Source organism: Rattus rattus, chromosome 2 (genome assembly GCF_011064425.1).
Source record: "Rattus rattus isolate New Zealand chromosome 2, Rrattus_CSIRO_v1, whole genome shotgun sequence".
Lineage (NCBI taxonomy): Eukaryota > Metazoa > Chordata > Mammalia > Rodentia > Muridae > Rattus > Rattus rattus.
In genome coordinates, this window is record NC_046155.1 from 167,039,350 (window position 1) to 167,066,206 (window position 26,857).

Consider the following 26,857-nt stretch of genomic DNA (forward strand, 5'->3'; position numbering starts at 1 on the left):
GCGGTGGCGGCGCAGTGCGCAGGCGCGGCGAGTGAACTGCGCAGGCGTCAGTCTTGGGCGGGCTGAAAGCAGCTGAAGCGGCGGCCGAGTCGGAGGCTCCGACATAGGGGCGGGAGCTGAGCGGTAGCGGACCGGCTGGCGGGCTAGCGAAAGGCGGCGGGATGGTGGACTATCACGCGGCGAACCAGGCGTACCAGTACGGCCCAAGCAGCGGCGGCAATGGCACGGGCGGCGGCGGAGGCATGGGCGACTACATGGCCCAGGAGGATGACTGGGACCGGGACCTGCTGTTGGACCCGGCCTGGGAGAAGCAGCAGCGCAAGGTGCGCGGCCCGTGATCCGGGCTGGATGGCGTCCTGCGCGGGGAGGGGAGGTCTGGAGGGGGTCCTAGGAAACAATTGGCGGGTCCGGGAACGAGTTTGGAGTCCCGGAGAGGGATTACAGAGCTTAAGGAAGCAATTGGGAATCTGGAGGGGGAGGGGGGAAGTGGCGGCCAGGTATGAGACACGGGGAACTGGGGCAAACGAGAAGACGACTCGGGAGGTTGAAATGGAACTGCGTTTTAAGGCGAGATTGTAGGGTCAAAGGAAGCATTGGTAGGGCCCAGGCAAGCAATGGGGTCCAGGAAGGGAATTGGTGAGCCTGGATAGTGTTTGGCGGTTTGGGAATCCCAGTGTGGAGGAGATGGTCTGGGGTGCAGAGAATCTGAAGAAGAGATTGGAATTGCTGGAAGCCGTGTGTGTGTGTGTGTGTGTGTGTGTGTGTGTGTGTGTGTGTGTGTGTGTGTGTGTGTACTGGGTGGGTGGTTCTAGAAGAGATGAAGAATCAGGAAAGATAAAGAAGGGCCACTAAGAAGAGGATTGTGGAATCCTGAGACGGGAGGGAGGACCAGGGAGTCTACATGGACTTGAAGTATGAGGTGGCTAGGTGTTAAGATGGTCGATGGGACGAGGGGTCTGAGAAGGTAGGTGTTTAGGGCAGAAGTTAGGGGCCTAGGAACAGATGTCGGTGAAGGGGTGAGGTTTATTGAGGGTTCCTTGCTGTTAGAGGATAAGGGGCACAATTAGAATTGATGGGGAGGCTTTGAAGAAGGGAGAGGCAGTGAAACAGTAAAGGTTCCAGGCCCACGGGAAAATAGTTCAACAGGAGTGAGAATAGTAGGGGCCGGAGGATAATGGGAGGAGGTTAGTTTGGGAAAATGGAAGTCTGATTAGAAAGGCCCTGGGTAATGCAGGGCCTGAGGAAGAAATGAGTGTCCTGGGAGAGTAGGTAGGTACTTTTGATGGAGACGATAGGTGAAGGGGTACTAAAGCAGTATTTTCCGATGGTATTCAGGGGCGTGGAGGCAGTGTACAAGGGAAGCCACGGTATGGAGGAGGTTCGAGGAGGAGGCTGGGGCGGTTGAAAAGGAAACTCGGAGTGATGGGAGAGAGGGTGTGAGGATGTGCAGGGAGAGCTAAAGAAGGGTGTGTTGAGTGGGTGAGAATGTGTGCGTGGGGGTGGCTCACAAGTGTGTGAAGAGGGTGGCAATTTAAAATTGAAATCAGAAGCGGTTTCACGCGTTCTAGAGGTTGAGAGTTTCCAGATTTGTAACTTACTGATGGGCACTGGCTTTTGGACAAGGCCCTTGCTCTTAGGGCGATCAGAAGTGTGCTTTTGGTGACTCTGCCGACAGAGTATGCATGGAGTTGGGACTTTGGGAGCTGGGAGCGGGGCCCTGAGGGTGTGGGAGAGAGCCGGTTTGGTGACATTTCCCAGACACCCCCCCCCGGGGGGGGCAGGGAAGTTACTATATGGCTGGGCCCAAGCACCCAGTCTGGAGGGTCCATGGTGGAAGAAGCCACTGTGACTTGGGAAGCCTGAGGTGGGACCTGGTATAACCTTGGCTCAATCATAATGTCAGCTTGTATGCTCTCAGCCGTCACTAACGGGGTGGAAGTCAGCAGTGGTGTAAGGATGGCGTCTTACACCTTTTTTACCTAAAAGTGGGTGTGTAAAACAGTTGAGGAATGATAGCTGAGGGACGAGTGCATTTTGAAAGGCAGGGGAGATCTAGTCGGATCTCAACAATTACTTATTCCCCGAGGCCATGTGAGATTGGAAAAGGTTGAAAGTTGCCAAAAGACTTGGAAAGCTGGAAGGAAACGGGGTCACAGCGTCGACTTTGAGAATGTCTTGGATCTTTAGGGAAAAGTGCTATGCCCCCGTCCCTTTTCTCTGTATAACAGGAGTAGGGACCATCCTCCTTTCACAAGTACCAACTTCTGGTGTCCCCCTTTTTTCTATGCCACTCTTTAGGGTACATGGTGAGGCTGGTATGTGTTCAGATCCTGGACAGGAACCAGGACTCACCAGAGCCCTCATGGCTGCCTGTGTCACTTTCCCCGGCTCCTTCCTGGTTCCCTTCTTTCCCAGCCAGGAAAGACGGAAGAACAGGGTGGCTCTCAATGTTCTCTAAAGTTGCTTCAGCAGCTCTGGAAGGGCCCTGCTCCAGTGTGCTTGCTTTATAACCTACTCCAGCAAATATTTACACTTCGCTGTTCTTTGGGGGAAAAGTATTGCTTCACCTCTACACCCTGTCCTGCATAGGCTAAGATTCCTGGTGCCGTGAGGGGAGGAGTTATGAAAGGAATATACCAATCGGTGCTTTTTTTCCTTATAAGAATCCTCAACCCAAGCCCCAACAGGAATGCTAGAACTTTCCTTTTTTGTTTATGCCTGGGCCTTTCTCATGTTCCAGTGCAACTTTTGTGAAGGTGAATGACAGGCTTTTCTTGCCTCTCCAAGGCATGTAGATATTCCCACCACAGGGAGAATGATAGTCTTGTTCCCACACTCTAAAGTTCTGTGGCCAGAACAGCTGAAGCAGGAGTTAGCTCAAGTCAAGAGTATGTCCGTCTTACCTGGAAGCCCTTCACGCTATACCCCTATACCCGAGGCATTATAGATAAGGAGGTTATGCGACAGGTGTTTCACAGGGCAGTCTTGAACATCGTGGGAGGACAAGGGACTGGGCTAATTTTTAAAAAATATTTTATTATAGTTGGTTTAGTCTATATTGGTGTTCAGGTTTTCCCTGAATCCTGGGCTCAGGTGATCCATGTGCCCCAGCCTCCTTCTGAATAGCACGGAACTACTGGCCTGTAAACAAATTCTTGAGCAATTAAGAGTCCCCAGTTGCCTTTCCTAGTTTGTCCCATCCAAGTGCTAATCAGACCTAATCCGTAGGATAATGTGACTGAAGACCACTTTCCTAAAGTGACTTCCGGAACATCTCTGGCTCTTGTGGAAGGGCAAGAGTTACCCCCCAAAGGTCTCACAGCAAGAGGAAATGCCTTGTTCTGAGCTTGAGTGTTCATTGGCACGCCATTGTCTGCAGACCTCAGTGTTTAGACCCTGACCTTTGGCTCGTGCTGTATTAAATGTGAGTTAATTATTTGAAAGCTCTGATAGTGTTTTGTTTTTCTGTAAGTCATTCCTCCCCTACCCCCATTTTTCTTTTGGATTGATGATGAAGGACCCAAAGTAGCCATCTGGTATTTTGCTCCATTACTCTAATTGCTCCCCTCTGAGGAGCTGGCTAAGACTAACAGCTCCTTAGCAGCTTTCAAAATTAAATAACATACTTACAAAAAAAAAAAAAATGTAGCCAGGCTGGGTTGTCCTCTGGAAACCAGAGAAGTCTGTGAGCTGGGTGAGTATATACTGTGTGTGTGCCCTCTTGGGAGAAGAGAGGAAGAAGTACCTCAGCTGCCAGCATCCTGTTCCTCCCGCCCTCCTGGAAAATGCGTGGTGTTCTCCTGGAAGCCCAGCACTCAAGATCTTGAGTCAGGCAGATCTCGAGTTCAGGGTCTTCCAGCATGAGCAAATATGGGGAGATCTTTATTTCAAAAAGCAGGAAGAAGGAATAAAAAGTTGCTGGGGGGAAATTGCTGGAAGGGTAAGGTTTCTTCACACTTGAGAACTGCGATCTGGTTGTGGCCCTGGAGTGGCATCTGCCACTTCACCTAATCCTAGGCAGTCCAGGGTATGTGTTGGCGAGGGGTGTTGCCTTTTACCTTGTGAAAAACACCCTCTCTGGGTCCAGCTTCTGAGACCAACTGGGTGGTTTCTTTGGAAGCAGGAACTGACTCATCCTCCAGTTGAATGAAAGTCATGCTAGAAGCTTTCATTTAATTGCAGCCAATTGCTTGGCCTTGTGGGGAAAGTTGGGTGAAAGTGTTAGTAGGGACCCCCCAAACAAACAGACAAAAAACCGAATGACCCAGGAGTCGAATAATCCAGCATTTTGTATCCTGAGGCAGGAGGATCACTGAGAGTTAGAGGCCAGCCTGGGTAACCTAACATTCAAGGCAAGCCTGAGTTCTTAGGACTCTAGCTGAACATGGCGGCACAGGTTTGTAGTATCAGCTCACTAGAAGCAGAGTCAGGAGGATTATAAGTGAATTCAAGGCTGGTTAGGGTTTTTATTTACATAGACTTTCAGGCCTGTTAAGGCCATTTAGTAAGACCCTGTCTTACATAAACTGCAACAAAAAGCCCACCAGCAAGTGAGGGTGTGATGCTATCTTCCTATCCAAGGGAGAGGCTAGCAGGGAGGTCAATTAAAATGTATCCTCACACTTATTCACTTCATCACCCTGCCTGGGAGCAGGGCCTAGTTTTGAATTCCAAGTCTAAACCTAACAGACAGGTAAGGAGAGTTCTGTCATTTCAGCATGCTCTCTGCTTACTGCTGACTTTGGCCAGACAGCGGCCTTTCCAGAGTTGAGTGAGTGTGCAGTACAGGTTATCTGGCAGCGCTGTCTAGTAGATGACAGCTAGGAGGAGGGAGCCAAAAAAGCATCACTTTGGGAATGCCCAAGGAATTTGAGGCTGTTGAGATGAACACTCTAGGCTTTTGCCGTACTGATTTATAGCATGCTGGACATTACACAAACCTTTAACCAGACCTTTCTTATTTTTTAAATTGCTTTGCTGGCATCTTGAGGGGGGAAAATGAGCTAACAGCTGTTTGCTGTAGTCCCACTCACTCAGGTTTTCTGAATAGCCCAAATATCAAGAGGTCGATCTCCCAGCCCTGCTTGCCTGTCCTTGCTGAATGTCCACCTGCTTATCCTTATTTCCTTTGCACTCCCTAGCTCTGTTCTCAGCATTCAGCCCCCTTCCCTCAGTTTCCTTCTGTTGCCTTTATTTATGTGTTTAGTTTTACAGAATAACAAAAACACTCATGTTACATGATTTTTTTCCTCTCCCTTTCTCATGGAAATAAGAGGCTAGTGATATAGCAAGTTGGCAATTCAATGGCCAAGGTAACTGAGACACTGACCTATTAAAGGAGAGATGAAAGCAGGTTTAAAAAAAAAAAATCTTTCCTGGACCAGTGAAAGAAGCCTTTATACTGGGTAGTTTGAGAGCTCAAGATTAGAGTCCTTTTAGTTATGTTAAAACATCAAAGGAAATATAGTTACAGTGTTGCAATATAGGTGTCGGGATTTGTTACAAAGTATCTGAAAGTGGCAGACCAGCTCTTAACACTTAAAGAAGATTCATGAGTAACATTTCAGTCTGTTGCCCAGATATCTAGAGTCTAAAGTCATTGAATGAAAGAGAAACAACCGGGCTGGAGAGATGGCTCAGGGGTTAAGAGCACTGACTGCTCTTCCAAAGGTCCTGAGTTCAAATCCCAGCAACCACATGGTGGCTCACAACCTCTTCTGGTGTGACTGAAGACAGCTACAGTATACTCACATACATAAAATAAATAAATAAATCTTTAAAAAAAAAAGAGAGAGAGAAACAACCATTGTCAGTTGTAGCCTCTGTCTAAAGACCAGGTGGCCCAAACCATCTGACAGAAAGGGATTCTGGCAGAAAGCAGCATCTCTATATATATGAACAAGCCTGAGTGCTTGGGGATTTTAGCCCAGGAGCAGTCCACCTGAATTGATTAGAAAGTCCCTGAGACATTTATCTTGATGCTGTGCCTCCTTTGGTTGTGTGCTTTTTTTTTTTTCCCTCCTCTCACCCCACATCCTTCTCTCTTGTACCTAGCAGATTGCCCACAGAAAGTTCTCAGTAGCTAGTTTGAGCCACAGTTACTGGGGAGGCCCATGGCCAGTGGCCATTTTCCTAGCTATGATGTATTGAAATGTTACCTGAAAAGCTGTAGACTGACCTACTGGGACTTAGTGTTTGCCACCAGTTGTACTTGCTCCTCTATTCTTTTTTTTTTTTTTTTTTTTTTTTTTTTTTTTTTTTTTGGACTGGGGACCCGAACCCAGGGCCTTGCGCTTCCTAGGTAAGCGCTCTACCACTGAGCTAAATCCCCCAGCCCCTCTGCTCCTCTATTCTTGTAATGACCTCTCAACCACCCATCCCCAACCAATGGTTAGGTAACGTGCTTGTGTGCGTGAAGAAACTGACTCAGATAGTCTCTGCACTTGATCAGTCTCCTAAACTCTTCCATACCCTTGTTTACCTTACATACTTAATAAATATCCTGAAGTCAACTTGAAATTTTTTAGGTTTTAAAACCAAATTAAATATTGGACATGATGAGGGGTTTGGGATTTAGCTCAGTGGTAGAGCGTTTGCCTAGTAAGCGCAAGGCCCTGGGTTCGGTTCTCAGCTCCGGAAAAAAAAAAAGAAAAAAAAATATTGGACATGATGGATGGCACATGCCTGTAATCCCAGTACTTGGGAGGTGGGGCAGAGAGAGAAAGAGTTGAGTCATCCTCAGCTACTGCTGAGCTTATGGCCAGCCTGGGCTCCATAGACCACTTCTAATTTTTTAGAGACCGGGCCTAACTATGCAGCCCTAGGTGTGCTGGAATTCAGAGATCCACCTGCTTCTGCCTCTTGAATCCTGGGATTAAAAGCATGCACCACCATGCCTCACACTAAAAGCCTTTGTAAAAAGGGGAAATCTGGTGCCTGACAGATTTGGTTTCCCTGGCCATACATAAAAGGAAGCTGTAAAAATAAATTCATGGAGAAGAAAAGAATGTTAAGTTTCCGTGGGGTCCTATTCCTGCCAAGGTGCTGGCCTGAGGCCAGCTCCCTCTGTGCAGAGAGTGCTGTGTGCTGGTGAAGACCCATGTGACAAGAGGTCTTCCCTGAGACCACCAAGGTCACTGCTGACCGACTGAAGAGACAACCACTTTGTGGGTCAAGGCTCCACGGAAGGTCTGTGAAGGACAATCCTGAACATCTCTTGTGCTTGCCACACTCAAAATTGTATCTCATCTGACCCTAGAAACATGTCTGGAAGTGGGCAGAGCAGTGACTCACCTAGGAATATTCAGTCCCTTGAATGCCCACGAGATTTGCGCAGGATTGGATGATACTTGATTCATCCTTGGGATAGTCTCTGATGTAGCCCAGGCTTTGCCAAATTCCATATGTAGCTGAGGATAAACTCAGACTGCCTGCCTCTACTTGTCCTGGTGTTACATGCAGGGACCACTGTGCCCAGTTTATGCCATGCTGGGACAGGAACCCAGGACGTGGCACTTACTATGCAAGCTTATCACCACCAAACCACACCTCTAGACCCCTCCTGATCTGAGACAGGAGGGCCTCACCCACACTCCTGGGTCTGCTTTCTGGGTGCTAGGGTTACAGGTCCTCAGTACCACTCCAGACTACTGTAAACACCAGAGTGTGAGCCGGCACGCGCTGCACGATGGTCTTCTCCACGGCTCAGGTCTCTTAGACCTGCGTGCTGGAAGACGGCACTGCCGTGAATAAAGCACGCTCTTTCCTGCCAAACAGGGAGACTGGTGCGCTCTGTGTCGTTACCAAAATGTTTTCCCTCTGAATACTGGAGCAGAACAGATTCTTTGTCTTGTAGTGAAACCATGGACATGGGGCAGTAGTAGTTGGAAGTGGCTGTTACTGCCGAGGCATCATGAAGTCATCTTGGGAAATATCCTTGTGATAGTGTTGCAATATGACTGAATGGGGGCCCCAGCAGCACAATAGCATGTGTGTGTCTGCTGCAGACAGAAAGAAAGGCGACATTGTGGTTTGTTTTATCCTTCTTCAACTTTTCCCTCAAAGGTGTGGGGCTGAATGATGTCTGTCATTGGCTTTCTAGTGGGTTTTTCATAGTGGGTGGATTGGAGGCAGCCCGTCTTCCTATCTCTTCTCCCAAGTCTCACATAACACACAACACACATAGAGGGCAGTTCCTCTAGAGTGCAGGGTTTTTTTTTTTTTTTTTTTTTTTTAAGATTTATTTCATCTATATAAGTACACTGTAGCTGTCTTCAGACACACCAGAAGAGGACATCAGATCCCATTACAGGTGGTCGTGAGCCACCATGTGGTTGCTGGGACTTGAACTCAGGTCCTCTGGAAGAGCAGTCAGTGCTCTTAACCTCTGAGCCATCTCTCCAGCCCCTCTAGAGTGAAGTTATAAGAATGTCTCTAACATCACTCCAGAGTTAGGGGCAGCAACCACTGAAATGTGTACCCCACTCCCCACCATAGTAGAGGAAGCCAATTTGAGGTTAGACAACATTGCGGAAGGAAGCTTGCATATGATTCAGCATCTAAAGGGTAAGGGGAGGACAAAAGGATGACTGGACAGGGTTGCTCGAGGGAGTGTCTCAGGCAGGAAGAGACGTTAGGCATTGTAGTCTTCTGTTCTGGTATCCAAATGACAGGCCTTTTTTGATCGCTAAAGGACAAAGGCAGTCCTGGAAACTGTCTTCAGTCAGTGTTATCAGAGCGCTCTCTCTCTCTCTCTCTCTCTCTCTCTCTCTCTCTCTCTCTCTCTCTCTCTCTTTGTGTGTTTGTGTGTGTGTGTGTGTGTGCGTGCGTGCGTAGATTAGCACATTAATGCACTCTTGTCTGACTAACTCTGATGTGAATAGAAGGTATTTAATTGCTCTCACCACGGAAACCCAGTCTGCTTACTATTTGGGGGAGTGCTGCACCCAACCCAGGGGCCCCTGGGCAGAAAAGATGCACACATGTCTTGCACAGTGGCCATGCCCAGAAGGGTATGGGTGGCTCTGTTCTCTGACAAGAAGAGAAGTTGGGCCAGCCTACTTCATTGATAAGGGATATGTGCACAGCAGCTGGTGGCTTTGTAGCCACTCTAGGGTCTTTTTCTCTAGGCTTTTAGAGTTGGAATTTCAGCTATGTGGCCTTTTGTTGTCTCAGTGCTGGGGGTGGAACCCAGGACCTCACATGCGTTAGGGAACAATTTTACCCCTGAGCTACTACCTGCCCCCCTTCTATATGTCTTCATCTTTTGCCTGTTTTTACAAACACAAATTAAAAATTCTAAAGTTCTCATCAGATCCCAAGAGCAAATAAAGAACACTATTAAAAAATCACAAATTCCACATCTATCCAGCTCTGAGAACACCCCTGTCCTTTCCTTTAAGACACATGGCTCGTTAAACTCCTAATGAAACTAAGATACTTTAGAGAAATGTGGCCCGGGCTGCTGCCGACATGGCTTGCTTTGGGAAAGGCTGGGCTTTCTTTGTTCTTTTTTTTCCTTTCTTTTCTTTTTTTAACTTTAAGACTTAACATAGTCTTCTAGTTTGGGCCTATGAAGTAAACCCAGTTTCAAAATTGAAAATGTCTGGAAGCAGTGACTTGCCAGGCTGGTTCAAGGGCAGTCTGATGAATTGGCCCTTCTTGCAGGCTGTCTGTGAACCAGTCATGATTCAGATTTTCAGGTCCTGGAAGGTGTCCAGACAGTAAACATCACCACGGTTGTGAGGCAGTTCCTTTTTTTTTTTTTTTTTTTTTTTGATCATTTGAGCTGTGCTGCCAAGACTGTGGTAGATTTGACTTTCTGTAAAACAGAACGGCCTGTATCGAGATGTCTTTTTCAGAGATGTTGGCTTTAGTCATCTGGTCCTATGGTTCTTGGTGGGGTGGTCAGGAAATACCTACATCAATGAGGGGAGGGCCTTCTTAGTCACTTTTCCCTTTCCCTTCTTTTCAGACAGGGTCTCACTGTATAGTCCTAACTAGCTTGGAACTCACTCTGTGGACCAGGATGACGCAGAACTCAGATCTGGCTGCCCCTGCTTTCCAAGTGTTTGGGATTAAAGATGTGTGGAGACACCCCCACTCCCAATACACCCACCTGCCTTGGCCACTTTATTTTTTTTTTTAATTTTTTTTTCTTCCTGGAGCTGAGGACCAAACCCTGGGCCTTGCACTTGCTAGGCAAGCGCTCTACCACTGAGCTAAATCCCCAGCCCGTTGGCCACTTTTTAAACTTTTTTTTTATACTAGAGATTAGATCCAGGACCTTGTGTGTGTTCTGCAGACTACCACTGTGCCACATCCCTAGCATGTCGACCTTTCCTCCTCACTTTGAGAAAGTAGGATACAAATCCCTGACTGGTCAGTTGCCACCTAGTCAAGACTGGCCTCTGACACTTGGTGATCCCTCTGTCTCGGCTGGTATTGTAGACCACTATGCTCAGCTTTTATAACTCAGTGATGGGGTCAACTGATGGGAAAACATTCAGTACACTGATAACTCTGAACGCTTTCTGGGTGCCTGGTTAATGGACCTTGACCCCAAACTGGGGAAGGTGTGGAAGGGACACTTGGTTTCTACTGCAGCAGAGGAGAACCGCAAGACTCTGACTGTAAGGATAGCAAACCCACAGGCCACTGTATTCCCTGAGCAGCTACCGTAGACTTGAGAAAATTCTGGGCCTTTTGATAAACAAGACCAAGGCAACCCTTGCCAAATACGGCCTGCTTGAAGACTGTAGGGTTAGCTTAGGGGACAACTTTCCTTGCCTAAAAATAAATTTCTGTTCCTATCAAACATTCCAAGCATAGTTGGAAAATGAGATTTCTGAGGAGTGGCAGTTCAGTCTCTAATGGGTTTAGTTTTGTCAAGAGTCCAGGGCCTCTGGGGACTGTTTTGGGATTGGTGTGTGACCACTAAGGAAGTTGGAGGACCAAAAAATGCAGACCATCTTCCATCTCGTTCTGTATCTTCCCAGATGCCTTGGAGGTTGGTGGGGAGGGTGACACTACACATGTACTTAAGGAAGGTGGGGACCAGGGGAGATGATTCGGTGAGCAAAGTGCTCACTGTACAAGTATGAGGACCTGATTTAGGACCTAGCACACATGTAAAAGCCAGGCATGGCAACATATGAACAGAACCTGAGTTACATGTGTGCAGGGAGACAGGCAGATTTGGAAGGCTGGCTGGCTGGCCAGTGTAGTCAGAGCTGCAACTTTCAGTTTCACTGAGAGACCCTGCCTCAAAACTTAGGCCAGAGATACAGCCTTGGCCAAGAGCCTGAACTTCTCTTGTACAGGACCAGCATTTGGTTCCCAGTGTTCACTAGGCAGTTCAGAATGGCCTATAACTCCAGTTCCAGGAAATTCAACACCCTCTTCTGGCCTCTGGGACATGAGGTGTACACACACACATAGACACACCAGAAAAACAGGCAGAGAAGCAATCGAGGAAGACATGACAATGTCAGCCTCTGGCCTCTACATGTGCCTGCACAGGTTAGTGTGGACACACACACAGTAAACAAGATAACTTCAGGTTGGATTATGTGCTGTAAACCAATGGCAGCTAGCATTTTGCTCTGGTATACTGTGGGCTGTCAGCACATAGTCCTCTGAAGTAGATTTTATCCTCAGAGTACATGTGCAGCAGTGGGACCGTGGACTGGGTTGAATAACACACATCTGTAATCCAGGCATTGGGGAGTTGGAGACAGAAGGATCCTAAGTTCAAGTGAGCCTGGGCTAAAAGAGACTGTCTTAGAAAGGACATGAAAATGGTTGTGTTTAGCTCAGTAATCAGTGTAGCAGTGAGGTGAACTGATACAGGCCAGAGTGGAGCAAAGGCATGGGTCTCTCTCTGCCTTACCCTCCTTACTAAACTTTACGGGAGATTGGAGGTTGGTAATAGTTCTGGGGCTGGAGAGAAGGGCTCTGAAGTGAGTGGTTTAGCTGTAACCTACCGTGGAAGAAGGCCAGGGTGTCAGAGACCACTTGGCCCAGCAATCTCAGTCTCCTGAAGTGCTGATAAGGTGGCGAGGAACCTGGACATTGCAGCCTTTTCTTCCTGGGCTCCTTGCATGAGCCAGACCAGAACTGACTTCTAAAGTGGGAATCCCCAAACTGCACTGCAGTAAAGCAAACAAAGGCTTCAATTATCTCTGATGGTCGCTGCAGTAGGCACCTGTGTTTGATTAGAGCCTGGGTGGCTATGGAGTCTGGAGTTTTACAGCACTGTGTGCTCGTGCTTTGTAGTATGACTGCACCTAACTTTTACCTCATGGGCAGGTCCAACCCCCTTCCCATCCCCGATTTCATCAAGAGACCGTTTATACCCGTGAGACGCCACAGAGCGTCCAGTGCCCCTTTGAAGCCTGCGTGTTGTTGCTACTGTCGGCTTTGGAGACAGTGTCTCACCGTCATCCACTCTTACCTCCACCTCTCAGCTGCTAGGAATCAGGCATGTCACCACGCCCTGTCAGAAGTCTGGCTAGTTTTATTTTTTGTTTTTTCAAGACAGGGTTTCTCTGTGTGATGTAGCCCTGCCTGACTTGGACCTAGCTCCCCACTCTATGGATTCTGGGGATCGGGTCATCAACAGTCACCTTGTTTTACCCACTTTGCAAATCTGTAGAGCCTCAGTTTTAGCAGAGCTCTACTAGGCCCTGCCCTCTGTAAATCTCTCCCACCCACTCTATCTCTTCCTGTCCCCTCTGGTCAGGTGGGTCTAGGACTACTCCATTCCCAGGAGGAGGGAGACTTGGTGATTGCACCTCCGACTTTTGCCATTTGTATCCTGATGGAAGCCAGGAAGTCAGTGCCGGACAATGTAGTCTCAGTGTGCCCATGGCTCTCTGCATTTGAAGACTCAGCTTGTCAGACTAGTTGTGCGGCTTTTACTCCCTGGAGAGGGGGAGGGGGAGAGAAAGAGAGAGAGGGGGACAGAGAGAGAGAGAGAAGGACAGAGAGAGGGAGGGAGGAGAGAGAGAGCGCGAGCGCACGAGAGCGCACGCACTCCTGGTGAACACTCTTGCTTTGTGCACACTGTAGCAGAGGGAGAAGGTAGGCTCCTGTATACTCTGAGTGTGGGTTTGGGTTCACCCTGCCCTGCAGAGATCCTAGAGCAAACATCTCCTGTGAGCAGAGGCTAGCGGAGCACTGGAGTCAAGTCTGCCTTAGTGGGCAGGCAGGCGCTGCTTCAGGCAGGAAGAAGATGATGCTGCAGGGTTTGCTGTCGCAGAGTACCCATGTGACTTACTAAATCTTTCAGTAGCTATATGGCATGGTAGCCGAGAGGGGGGGGTCGGGGAGAGAATATCTTCATCCCTTCAAGTGTGAAAAGAAACTTCTTGATAAACTTGACTCAGTGGACAAAAAGGGTGCAGCGAAGGGCAAGTGTGTCAGAGTCCATTGTGTGCTCCCCCTCATGCGGGCTACAGCTAGTTTCCATGCTGGGTGGTTTACTATGCATTTATGTTCCGCTGAGCCTATTCCAGGTTACTGCTGTACATAGAAAAGTCTCTGGGAGGGGAAGCTGTGTTTCCATTAAACTATAAAGTGGAGGAAGGTTTCTTGCAAGTGGCCACTTAGGTAGCAGAACGAGGGCCACCTGCTGCAGAGTAGGTTTGCGTTTTACAGCCAACCAGCTTCTTGTGTAACTTGAGTTGGGGCTCTGTGGGCCCTGGAGTCTAGTACTCAGGTAGAAACATGACCGCCAGGGCTGAACAACAGCCCTTGCTGGGCCTCTCTGCTGAGTGGAGCTCCATGCAGGGCCTTTGGGGTATGAGAGAAACCGGAGACCGGGCCCATGCTCTCGGAGCTCACAGCGGATCTGGGTAGCGAGTGAAGCTACATGAGACTCAGAAGGCCACTAAACTGCACACCGACAAGTCCACAGTGCTCTAGCTGTGTCCTGGGAGAGGAGAGGGGTGGCAAAGGACAGGCAGGTCAGCCATGGAAGTTTTCATAAAGGAGGTGAGTGTGGGGATGGGGCTGTGCACCACAGCTGTGGGCAAGTTTGGGGCGTGGAGGCAAAGTCGGAGGAGGGACTACTACATAGCTGCTGCTTTCGAATAGTGCTTCCCCTGGTGCATATTGTCTGTGTGGGATCTCCAGGTGTTAGAGGTGGGTGCCTTGAGTCTTTAGCTCAGCTGTGTTGGGAGCCCTCTGAGTAACAAGACCCTAGCCTCTGAATTCAAGCCCATGTGGGGCCTCTTATTTTTTACAGGTAGAATGTTGTAAGTGGCCAAATCCAGGTAGGGATCTGTTCTGGCTGCCTTTGATTTTTAGACAGCTAGCCTAACTGTATTCTAGAACTCACTCTGTAGCTGGGGCTGGCTTTGAACTTGTAGTCATCCTTCACAGGGTTCAGAGAACCTGAGCAAGTTAGCAAACACCTGGGATCCCTGTGCTTAGGAGGACTGGGAAAATTAGAAGTCGAAGGTCATCCTCAGCTTCATAGTGGACTATATGAGACACTATCTCCAGTTCAAACAGGACAGGAAGCTGGGCATGCTAGATCTCTGAGTTCAAGGCTAGCCCGGTCTACTGAGTGAGTTCCAGGACAGTTGGGGCTACACAGAGAGGCCCTGTCTCAAAAACAAACAAACAAACAAACAAACCTAACTAATGGGGACACATCCAGTATCATCTCCACATCATATGCAAGGCCACACACTGCCACTTGGTGCAGATGGCCACATAGCCCTAGTTACTGCCGTTCTGTCTGATGATCTCCAAGATCAGTGAGGCTTGTTTCTGGCAGCTGGCCTGTGGAGTGTTCTCATATATTTATTGCCCCTGCAGTGCCCAGAAGCAGCACTCTATCGGAAGAGTTATTTTTACTGCCAGGCTAAACTTCCAGGTCCCAGTAATAGAGCTGGCTTATGGAATCGAAGAGATCCCATCCCAGGAAACACCTGATTTAGTGTTTGTTTGTTTGTTTTTATTTTGTTGTGTTTTTAAATGCCGTCCTTATTCAGTTGTTCATGGCCAACTGTGACTCAGACACTGCAGTGCCCTTGATGAGCTTCATAAATCGACATTTTTGGGGTTGGGGATTTAGCTCAGTGGTAGAGCGCTTGCCTAGCTCCGGAAAAAAAGAATAATAAATAAATAAATAAATAAATAAATAAATCGACATTTTTGGGCAGTATTCTGGCCTCTGTGAGATAAAAGACTAGCGTCATGGGGTTGGGGATTTAGCTCAGTGGTAGAGCACTTGCCTCAAGTGCAAGGCCCTGGGTTCAGTCCCCAGCTCCAAAAAAAAAAAAACCAAAAAAAAAAAAAAGGACTAGCGTCACTAGCTGTGCCTTTGTCCAAGTGGCAACTTGCCCTCTGCAGATGATGCATGAAACCCAGACTAAAGCTCCATTCAAGCAGAGAGGGCTGCAGTTACCTGGTAGTGCTGTCTCCTCCTCTTCCTCTACCTGGGATTGATAGGTTTGTTGTGGGGCGAGCCAGTAGGGGTAGGGAAGTGGTGCATGTTACCTGCTTTGAGATAGTCACTGTAGCCTGGTGTCATTAGGGCCAGAGGATGGAGAAACATAACCAGTTTGTTTCCTTTTCTCCCTATTCAGGCAGGTGGTCAAAGCTGCCTGACAGTCTTTATGAGGTACCCTTTCTCCCTTTCATGAAAGGCAGAGAAGTTAGGGAGGCCACTGTTCTGTCAAATGGGGACCTGAGATTCATGCTTGTAGTTGGGGAATATATTGTTTAACCCCCATTTTGAAAAGAAGTTCCTGGGGCATAAGTTGCAAAATACTTTTGCATGAACCAGGAGTAATGGCTGTAATCCCAGCACTTGTGAGGTAGACACAGGGATTCCCCAAGTTCAGTGCTAGCCTGTGTTATATATTGAATATATGGACATACATACATATATACATATACACACATGCACCCAGGAAGAAAATGTTTATTGATGGACCCTGACTCCTGTGGGGAGGGGTGCTGGCTGGCAGGTGCTTGGTTGATTACTCTTAGTTCCTCACTAGACACAAGCAGCCCTGATGGTACTCACCCCAGCGTTTGCACCCTGGAAAGCAGCGCTAAGGTGAATCCCTGTGGGTAGGCTCTTTGGATGCCCCGGTCCACACTATCCTTGCATCAAGTAGGAGGCAGTGAAATGTGTGGGTGGCAGGGGGTGCTTCAGAGCTTTTCTTGGGAGAAATTAGAACTGGACTCTACACCCACTCCTGCTTTTCTGCTATTTGCCCTTGGGCAGGGATCAGGGGTTAAGTTTCAGGGTTTGAAAGTGCTGTTGACATGGACAACACAGGAAAAGACCCAGCATCACTCCCTTCCCGTTAGTTCTCCCTCAGGGAGCTCTAGAGCCTAAACCCTGCCTTCAGATGAGCACCCTCCATCACGTGGTGAAACACACTGGGCCACAAGTGGCATGGCCTAGCCCTCTCTGTGTCCATCTGGACCTCATTATCTGGGAGGTGGCTGCTTGTTTCGAAGTTGAGTCCTGAGCAGTTTTGTGTTAGATGAGCTGCAGACAGTATCAGCAAGACTTCCCCATGACCGGTGCCACAGCTTGCCAAGGTTGCTGTCAACTGGGTCTTTTCCCCAGGTTTCCCTCCAGTCCCTTCTTCAAAGCAAAAAACAAAACAAAACAAAAAAACAAAAAAACACAAAGCTTCCTATGACCTCATATGAGAAGCACACCTCCCCCCCATGCTCATTTGTAGTGAGCAGCTATTTCTTCTAAGGGATGTAGAAACAGGAAAGTTTCCCACTGATAATGCCCAAGAAACTGCTCAGAAAGACTGTCACACAGGGCCACAAGGTTCACCGGAGCCTATGTTCAGCCTACTTCAAACCCATCAACCCGAGCTAGGAGTTCCAGGGGGCTTAGCACCCCCCCCCAAAAAAGCCCCAAAAACCTCATGGCTGCTGCTCATCTCCCTTCTTCCTTCTCAGCCCCCCCTTCCAGGGGTCACTTCCTGATGCCATTCCTCAACTTAGCCCCTATCCCCCCTAAAGCAATCAAATCCACAACCTAATAAGGCAAAAGAATGAGGAGAATGTCCGCCTCCCAGCCTCTCCCCTAACAGGGCGCAGGCCCACAGCAAATTTGGAAAATGTTACAGCAGAGTGACAACTGACTGTGGGCTGGGGGTGGGGGGTGGCTGTACGGGCACAGCCACTCTCGGGAGCTCCTGTTGTTGGCAGCAGGCTGGACCCTGAGGGAGGGCCACCCTGCTCGCACTTTCCAAACCAGGCTGTTGACACTCCTCTAGCACAGAAAAAGTAACAGCCTGAGTCAGCCGCACCTTCAGCGCGGGGTTTGCACATCAGAACACTAAGGACAAACTTAGTGCAGTGGGAACGAGCATGGGAACCATGCAGATCCAAACACTTGCCTCTGAGATGAGTGGTTTTCTTACCCTTTACTGTGCCAGGGTTAAATTATCTTCAGTGTTAATTAAAACTTGTCACTGTTCAGAGTGGGGCCCCTCAGAAATCTGTCACCTCTCCTGCATCATTACCCCAGGCAAGTCAAACCCTCCTGAAGCCCTATCCATTTTGGACTAAGGAGAGGAGAGGCCAATCCTCTCTGGGGGGAGGGAGGGCTGTCTGGACCGGAGCGACTTGTTTTGGGAGGTCACGCTTCCTAATTAACCTTCACTGGGGAATGGGGTAGGTTAGAACCAGCATAGGGATGTGCCAGCTCTTTTCACATTGCTAATTACAGCAAGCATGAGGTCATCTGTAAATGTATCTAATTCTTTAGCTTGTAATTAAGGTGCTCATTAAAAAGTACAGGCAAAGGTGTGTGTGTGTGTGTGTGTGTGTGTGTGTGTGTGTGTGTGTGTGTGTGTGTGTTTGTGTGTGTGTGTTTTAGGGAAAAACACAAAGTCTTTGTTTTGCCCTGACAGGATGGCTCAGATCAGGCAAGGAACTGAGGTACAGGGCTGGTTTCCTGTCTTCAGAGCCCTTGCAGGAAACTCAGTGTGAACAATGTTTGTGATCCTTGCCAAGGACCCAGAACTTGGATGATGTCATCGTTCTAGGTCCACAGTACTCAACCAGTCGATCTTGACTCTGTGTGCGTCTGTGTGTGTGTGTGTGTGTGTGTGTGTGTGTGTGTGCGTGTGTGTGCGCGCGCGCGCGTGTGTGCGTGCGTGTGTGCGTGTGTGCGTGCGTGCGTGCGTGTGTGCGCGCGCTCGCGCGCTCGCGCGCTCGCGAGCTCATGGATGTCTCAAACTGACCTTTCACAGGAGTCGCACGCATATCAGATATTCATCTACATTATGATTCATAACAGCAAAATTACAGTTGTGAAGTACAGGGAAATAATTTTATGTGTGGGGGTCACCATAATTTGAGCAACTGTATTAATAAGTCAAAACATTGGGAAGGTCCAGAACCACTGCTATAGTTGACACCAACAAACATCTGGCCTGGGGTGGTATATACATGTATTAGGGGGAGGGGGATGAGGTGGGAATATGTCAGTCTTTATAGGGTCTTAAATTAGCATGGTAAGACACATCTTTAATCCCAGAATAGGAGGCAGAGGCAGGTGGATCTCTCTGAGTTTGAGGCCAGCCTAGTCTACAAAGTGAATTCCAGGACAGCCAGGGCTACACAGAAACCCTGTCAACCCCCCAAAAGAAAGGAAAGAAGGATGGCAAAAAAAGTGTGTGTGTCTCAGATTTAGTTTTTCTAATTAAAAAAAAAATAAAAACATAAGTTACTAGTTTTTCTCCTCAGACTGCTGCTTTTTCAGGGACAGACAGCCCTTTCTGAACGCTCCCTCTTGGGTGCTCTGTGTAACCGGCAGCTCTCCCAGTGAAGTAGGAGGCAGCTTCTCCCTCCTCCCGACACGGGGCTAGACCGCTAGGCCCGCTGCTTCCGCAGAAAGCTTCTCAGAAGACTCCCCAGTGCCAGTGAGCTGGCATCCCTGTGTCATTAATCGTCCATGTGCCTCCGGGAGCCGTCTGGATTGTCTCTGAGCAGAGGACAAGCTTCGCATCTTGTCATTTTCTCCCTGGCTGGGAGTCTAACAGAGGCACAGACACAGCCGTGAAATGAAAGCAACAAAAATAAACTCAGGGTAGCCCTGTTTCAGGACATTAGCGCAACACATGCAAGCTGACGGACCATCTATGTAGAAGCACCCATGAGAAGAGAAGATCGGGGAAGTGCCCGCGCCTTGGAATTCCAGACAAACCACAGGCAGGCAGTCACCCAGATGGGGCTATAATGTGGTGTCTCCTTTCATGCTTTGCATAGTCTACTTTCTGGATGGCCTCTGAAGAGAATGCAGTGTGTTCCGGATACAGTTAGTATGCCCCTCCTAACAGCCTCAGAAGGAAGTGTGAGCATTAAACAAGAAAGCCGTGGAAGCTTCCTGTGGTTCATATCCTGTGTGTGTGTGTGTGTGTGTGTGTGTGTGTGTGTGTGTTTGCGCGCATGCATGTATAATCCTAATCATAGCTTTAAAACAGTTAAATCAACACATGCACATACACACCAGTGCTGAGAATGGGTCCAGGACCCTGGGCATGCTCACTGTGCCACCAAATCTTGTTCCAGTGATGGGTTCTAGGCAAGCTCTAACCCTTAGAGCTTAGGTCCTGAAAAGGAGGAAAGTGTTAAACATGTTGCCTGATTATCTGTGCAGCACCCTCGATGATGCCCCCTTGGGTTCAGAAAGGATCTTAGATGTCAGGGTTACTACCCTTATAAATGATCTCCAGCTGGGTCTCCAGTGAGTGGGTCTGGGTGTGTGGCTTCGAGGGTTCCCTCAGTCCCTTTGAGACCCAAACCTTCCTACTTTGTTTGGGTTGCTATTGCTAGAGAATAAAAGACAGATCTAGACGTGGAGGATGCATCACCTGGGCAAAGCAGCTTGAGTTTATACAAGGAAAAACCTAGTGGCCTGGTTGATGCTGGAGTGGATGGTTAGTGAACCCGACCATATTCAAGCTTGGCTTGCTGGTTTACTTATTGTGTGTGGCTGCTGGGAAGGTGCTGTTGAAGACCACAGTGACAGAAAAAAGTCATCGCCACTGCCTAGGAAGGACCATGGTCGTCCTCAGGTTGCACGGGCTAGATGCTCTGCCCTGGTGCAGGTGGAGTTGTTTTCCATGGTGACAGTCAGGAAGCTAAGCCCAGTGCAGCCTCAAGAGGTTGGTGAGCTTTGCACCACTTGTGATGGGCAGGAAGCAGTATCAGGGCTGACACTGTTGGAACTTTGGAATTTTGTTCTTTTAGGCCACTTTGGAAAGTCTTGGAAAGTTGGCTTAACTAGTTCCAGTAGGTAGCTTGAAACAAGAGGTTGGGGAAGGAGGGAGAGGCCATTAGAGCCAAGACTCAGCCTTCAATGTGTGGAAGCGTAGGGCTTCTCTATCTATGTGGAAATAGTTGTTCTCTCTGAACACAAGGTGGAAGGGACACTACTCAATCTGCCTAGCCAAGATATCTGGTGTGTGTTTGTACCATTTTTCTAAACTCAACGTTTCTCTTTGTGCCCTATCCCAGCCTCTGAGCCCCACTATTTGGACTGGGTGCTTGAAATATCTCTTGCATCCCTGAGGAAATGCAGTGTTTCAGACGGTTAAAGATCACATAGCCCCCTCTACACTTCTCTGGGCTTCTGGGCCATCTGTAGAAGGTGGGAGCATAATGTCATAGAGGTCAAAGGAGACTGGAAGCTGAGCCCAGGGTACTCTACCCTCAGTCCATTTTCAAAGGCAGAACAGGTGTGTTTCCATCTTGGATCTGGTTGTTCAGTGGATAGACCTATCCTTTGGGCCACTCTTGTGGGAATAGATGTGAGTTCTGTGCGGGGAATGAGGGACTGTGGTCCTAGATTATATTAGGACAGGTGACCCACAATGGCTTTTGCAGCTCCAGGTAACCTTAGTGATTGCTGCCAGGTGAGAATGGGTCCTGGATTATCATTTTCCAAAAGGCTGGAATTCTAGTTTATAGGACAGTTTGTCTGTCTGTCTGTCTGTCTGTCTGTCTGTCTGACTATCTACCTACCTACCTACCTACCTACCTACCTACCTACCTACCTACCTACCTACCTACCTACCTATCTATCTATCTATCTATCTATCTATCTATCTATCTATCTATCTATCTATCTATCTATCTATCTATCTATCTGTCATTGTAGCCCTAGCTGTTCTGCTGTTCTGGAACTCAGTATGTCGACCAGGCTGGCCTTGAACTTAAGAAATCTGTCTTCCTCTGCCTATGATTAAATAATAAATAAAATGATAAAAAAAAATATTGTTGGGGGCCGGAGAGATGGCTCAGAGGTTAAGAGCACTGACTGCTCTTCCAGAGGTCCTGAGTTCAATTCCCAGCAACCACATGGTGGCTCACAACTGTCTATAATGGGATCCGATGCCCTCTTCTGGTGTGTCTGAAGACAGCTACAGTGTACTCACATATATTAATAAATCTTTAAATATATATATTGTTGGAAGTAAAGGTGTGCACCCCCCACTACTGTCATAATTCAACTCTTTTTTTTTCTTTCTTTTTTCTTTTTTTTTGGGCCTGGGGACTGAACCCAGGGCCTTGTGCTCACTAGGCAAGCGCTCTACCGCTGAGCTAAATCCCCAACCCCATAATTCAACTCTTAAACCAAACAGTGAAGCACACAGGAGCATTCTGTGGACCTGAAACCCACGGGAGTGTTCTATAGACAGCTTGCTACCCTGCCACCTGCCTCCTGCACTTGGCCCAGCTGCCGCCTTTCCTTTACTGTTTTTCTCCTAAGAACTGCAGTTTCAGAGTCCTCTTAGCAGAGGGAAAGAATCCATTCCTCATCCTCCTTAGTGGCCGCCCTGATAAAAAGGTGAGGGCAGCCCATTGTCTCAGGTCATGATGTGGATTCTCAAGAATGTGTGTGCTTTCTCATACAAATATACATTTTCCTAGGCCCTGGCCCTGTGGGAAGTATTTTTGTTTGCTTATCCAGAAGGGCCTAAAATACATGCACAGGCAGCTGTTTGCATCCACAGTCACCTGGGGTGCAGGTGTCACACAACCTGCCAGTTCAAAGCCTACACAGAAATGACATGGCAGGAATACTTGTTTAGGATTGACCCTCTGATTTTGACCTGAAAGATGTTGACAGTCCCTGTTTGGGAAGGTCACTGCCAAGCCTTGGGTAGAAGAAACATGGGAACACCGTGCTTCCTAGAGTTGAGAGTTGATCGACCTCAGGAAAGCAGGAAAGGAGGCACTCAGATGTGTTGATGCTTGATAAAGAATAGACATGAACCCCAAGAAATTGTTTTTTTCTAAGCTCTTAATTGAATCCCATGCTAATTCTGTTACTGGCCTCACTGTCTTCATCAAACTTTGTTGAAGCTGCCTGTGAAAAGCCAGGAAATGTCTCCACCAAGGCAAAGCCCTCAACTTCTGACTTTTTCTGGGCTCTGTTGCTTTTGAGCCGTAAGTATTTCCTGATTCGATTGTTTTCTCAGGCTGGCCTTGAGTCCTTAAATGTTCTTTGTGTGCCTAGAAATAGCTGGAGGAAAAATGGTTGCAATGCTTTGCATTGCTCACCACTTCCGTGTGTACGGAAACTGCCTGGGGAGAGGGCTGTGCGTCCAGAAAAGTGTCTGGACAGAGGGACTTCATCAGCCACTGGCCTGCCATATAATCTTATAAAGAGCGCATTTCTAGATCCCCATGAGTTTGCAGCCCAGGGAGTATCAGGGTAGGGACAACATGCAGGGCTTCTTGTGGCCTTCGGTGCCAGCTGCGTGGATCACAGAGCAGTGTATTTATTATGTGAGGCTTTAGAGAGCTTTTGTATTTGTTTTGACAAGAGTCTCAATACCCCTGGCTGGCCTGGAACTTGCTGTGTAGACCAGGCTGGATTCAAATTTTAGATCATCCTGCCTTAGCTTCCTGGGTGCCAGGGTTCTGGGTGTACACTCACCACACCCAGTTTTATAAGGGTCTGTGCCTTCCCCACAGCATATCCTTTTTGGTGGATTGGAGTGAATAGAGAAAGAATGGCAACGAACTGGAGAAGAGTGGGAGAACACTCATAGCAGCCTCAGCCTTCTTGTTCTGTTTTGTTTTTAAAGTGGTGGGAACACATTAGGTCTCCTGTCCTTGTGGGGCTGACATTGCAACCCAGCACACCACCCTCAGATAACGTAGTATTCCTTTTGAGGTGTGCTCTTTCTAAGGTGAAATGAGGCCGGGAAGGAGAGGCCTGGGGTGGCGGTTGAGAGGCGAGAAATAGGCCACATGTCTAGGGGCCAGGTGGATAGAGAGAGCACCCAGACCAGGCCTCATGAGGGTCTTGGATTTTGATCTAAATATGACAAAAAAAACCATTGTTCTCAAACATTTAGTCATTGTTGTAGGCCCTGAGTACACAGTGTTGAAAAGACCAGAACAGCCCTGCCCTTGGGAGGCTTCCAGGCAAGGGGGACACCTCAGAAACTGTGTCATTTGATGCTGGTACAGTGGCACACCAGCTCATAAGATTCCTTTAGCTTAGCCTCACATGCACTCTGCATTGATGACTTTCGGATAAGGGGACCTGGCTTGCCTAAGACTACCCAGCCTGTGAATGGCAGAACTGAGAACCAAATTGGGCTTTTCCCTTTTTTTAGCTATTCCAGCAGGATGGAGCAGTTCGCCTCTCGGTGAACCTTGGGATTCAGACATATGATGGCATCATGTCCAGAGGATGGGGTGTGGTGCGGAGAGAGCTAGCGAAATCTCTGGTTTCATAGCTCAGTTCACTGGTCCCTGGACCCTTAGGTAGGAGACAGGCATTTGGCTAAAGATTGTGTTGGGGAACCTGATTAAATGGTGGGAAGGAGAGAGTTGAGCGAGTCCTTCTGAAGTCGACTGCCTATATATGGCTTGGTCTCAAGGAGCAGGTGACGGTAGTGGGAGTTGCTGTCTGTGCTGCTAGCGGGAGGTGCCCAGTAACATTCCTTTGTAGACAAGCACAAACAAGATAGCTTTGAAATTGAAGGTTTGAAACCAGCCAAAGAATTAATCCTGGTCTGAGATTTGCACGATGAGAGTACAGCCAGCCTGGATTGGGTGTGGTTTTCTTGACTGTTGCTTTTTAATAAGCCCAGAAATAACTTTGGAGAAGGAGGATCTGTGTGAGCATCTTGGTGCGTTCTTAAGAGCTGACCTGGGAGCCTCCAGCTATCTGAAGGGCTCAAGTCCATGTTGTAACACAAGCACTTTGGGTAATGAGGTGTCGGGCAGAGGTTTCCTGGTGAAGGTTCAGCTGCTCGAGCCCAGTGAGAGCACCACATCGCACTCTTCCCCCAGACGCCTGACCACAGGGCGCCTTGTGAGCCTTGCTGTTGGCCCCCTTACTGGGACCCATGTGGTCAGGTTCAGGGATATAGGCTACAAGCTGGAGTGTAACTTACCTGCCTGAGAGACTCGGGGCAAAGAAGCCTCAGCTTTTTTATTTACAAAATCATGGCCAAGAGTCTCCACCCCAGAGTGGTCAGGATTCAGAGAGATGGCTTCTGTATGGGGCTTGGGAAGAAGGAACTTTGAAGAGAGGTCTATGGTGTCACATTAGAAGCCAGCTTTTTATGGAAGACTGAGCTACAGTCAGTTCAGCTGCAGGATAGTAAGTGTGTCTTCCTCCCCTGCCTCAGTGGTAATAGTGGGTGGAGCTGAACAGAGGCAGGAGAGGCCAGTGGCCTGCAGAGTCCACAAATCTCCCTAAAAGTCGTGCATGTATGTAGCCTCTGGACCAGATGTGAGGGTGTACACAGGCAGCTTTGCTCTGCCATAGACAGGCCCCAAGGGGCGGGCCCACCAGTTCTGAAACTGCCTCTTTGTCCCATTATGAGCACAGCCAGGTGGTGCTCAGGTCCTTGTACCATTTGGAAGTAGGTTGGCCCTAGCATTGCCTTGGGCCCTCTGAGCTGTTCTCACTGGGCTGAGCTTCATTCCGCTCGGATTGCTCCTAGGTATCCTTGTTCCTGACAGTGGGGCCCTGTGGCGGGTGCTTTGTCCACTAGTCTTTCCCAGTCATATCCACATTATCCCAGATACTGTCACGCTCTCTCCTGCCTGGCACCTTCACAGGTGTCTCTGTCCTAGCCACTTCCATTTCAACCCCGCCCCCTCCTCCTCATTCTGTACACGTTAGTTTTCACTGTCCTACTTGTAGAGTGGCCATAACACCCACCATCACACACACACACCATACATTGGTGTTCTGCCTACATGTGTGTCAGAGGGCATCAGATCCTCTGGAACTGGAGAGTTACAGACAGTCGTAAGTTGCTGTGTTTGTGCTGGGAATTGAACCCGGGTCCTATGGAAGAGCACCCAATGCCCTTAATTTGGCTTAGCCATATCTTCAGGTACCTTACCTCTGCCTTTCTTCCTTCCTTTGTGTGTTTTGAGACCATATTTCTCTGTAGCCCTGGCTGTCTTGGAATTTGCTTTGTAGACCAGGCTGGCCTTGAATTCAGGCCTGTGGTGTGTGCCACAATTCCTCTTTTTCTTTTCTTTTCTTTTTTTTTTTAAAGATTTATTCATTTATTATATGTAAGTACACTGTAGCTGTCCTCACACACACCAGAAGACGGCACCAGGTCTCATTACAGATGGTTGTGAGTCACCATGTGGTTGCTGGGACTTGAACTCAGGACCTCTGGAAGAGTAGTCCGGTGCTCTTAACCACTGAGCCATCTCTCCAGCCCCATTCCTCTTTTTATAAACATCTGTTAGTAGTGGTAGTATTCCCAGGTGTGTATGATGTGTGTGAGAGTGCAGGCACAGGCATGGAGGCCAGAGGGAGTTAGTACTCACCTACTGTGGGTTCCAGGGATTGAACTCACTGTGGGGTAAGCAAGCCATCTTGTACTATTTTGAACTCCAGCCATGCTGTGCTTTCCATCCTCCATAAGATTGTTAGCGTCTCAAAAGCAGGGGCACTCGTTGATTTGTTCACTGTTGTGCCCCTAGCATGTGGCTCGACACACGTGTCAGTAGGTAAATGGTGACTAGATGGGTAAATAGCCATCAGACAGGCTGGAGTGGACTGCTGTCCGACCTCCTCTCTTAGGATGGCCACTCGGTGTGGTGTTAATGGTGGAGATTGATCTAGCCTCGGCCTGCCTTCTGAGAAAGCGGTTCTTACCTGCCAGGCCCAGCTCAACCCTACAAGCCTTCTATGATATATTTGAAAACCAACCTGGTGTCCAGCTGTAGGCTGTAAAAGTCCTAAGACGTCCTCTTTGGGACAATTATAGACCCAGCATGGCAGACCCAGCATGGCAGCCAGCTGTTCTTACAGAGTTCTGCGTCAGTGTCTTCCAATTGGGAGACAAGCAGTATGCCCTCCCAGTGGGCAGAGAACGAAGCCATTACTTTTCATCTAGAGGGATGGGGATCTTGTCCAGGTTGGTACACATATCCTCAGAGAGTCCAAGCAGAAGGAATACTTACTTGGAAGAGGGAGTCAGAAGGTCCTGTCCCCAGACCTTTCTTTGCTGCTGCTCTTCTTTTGAAAAACTTTTCCTTTGATACCAGAATTGCTGCCTTTAAGTAAAATTAATATACGTAGCCAGAGACAGTAAAGTGCTTTGTTCCTAGGGACAGCTATATTAAAGCACAGGGCAGCTGGCCACCCACCTTCCTGAGACCTGGCTCCAGAGCCCCACCCAGCCTTGAGATGCGCAGCACAGGAAAGGAGGGGCAAGCTGACCTGTGTTTGCTGACCATTGTTGTTTATGGGGCATTGGCAGAGAAGTCAGTGCCGTGGAAAATGTAGAGAAAGATAGAGGCCACATGGTGTGGCCAAGCAGAATCTGATAGCTCCCCAGTTCTCTCCGGGCCATGG

At 48.5% G+C, this 26,857-nt stretch overlaps 1 protein-coding gene across 5 annotated transcripts in view; it reads left to right on the top strand.

Moving 5' to 3' along the window:
- Nucleotides 1-26,857, top strand: part of Actn4 (actinin alpha 4) — a 69,332-nt gene continuing 42,475 nt past the window's right edge. For 2 of the 5 annotated variants that reach the window (XM_032894030.1, XM_032894028.1), the window contains exon 1: nucleotides 2-323. In XM_032894030.1, coding sequence (XP_032749921.1) covers nucleotides 162-323 — 162 coding nt within the window. In that variant the 5' untranslated portion in view covers nucleotides 2-161. Of the gene's footprint in view, nucleotides 324-26,857 lie in introns of all 5 variants that reach the window. The other 3 variants (XM_032894026.1, XM_032894027.1, XM_032894029.1) reach the window with 2 other exon arrangements.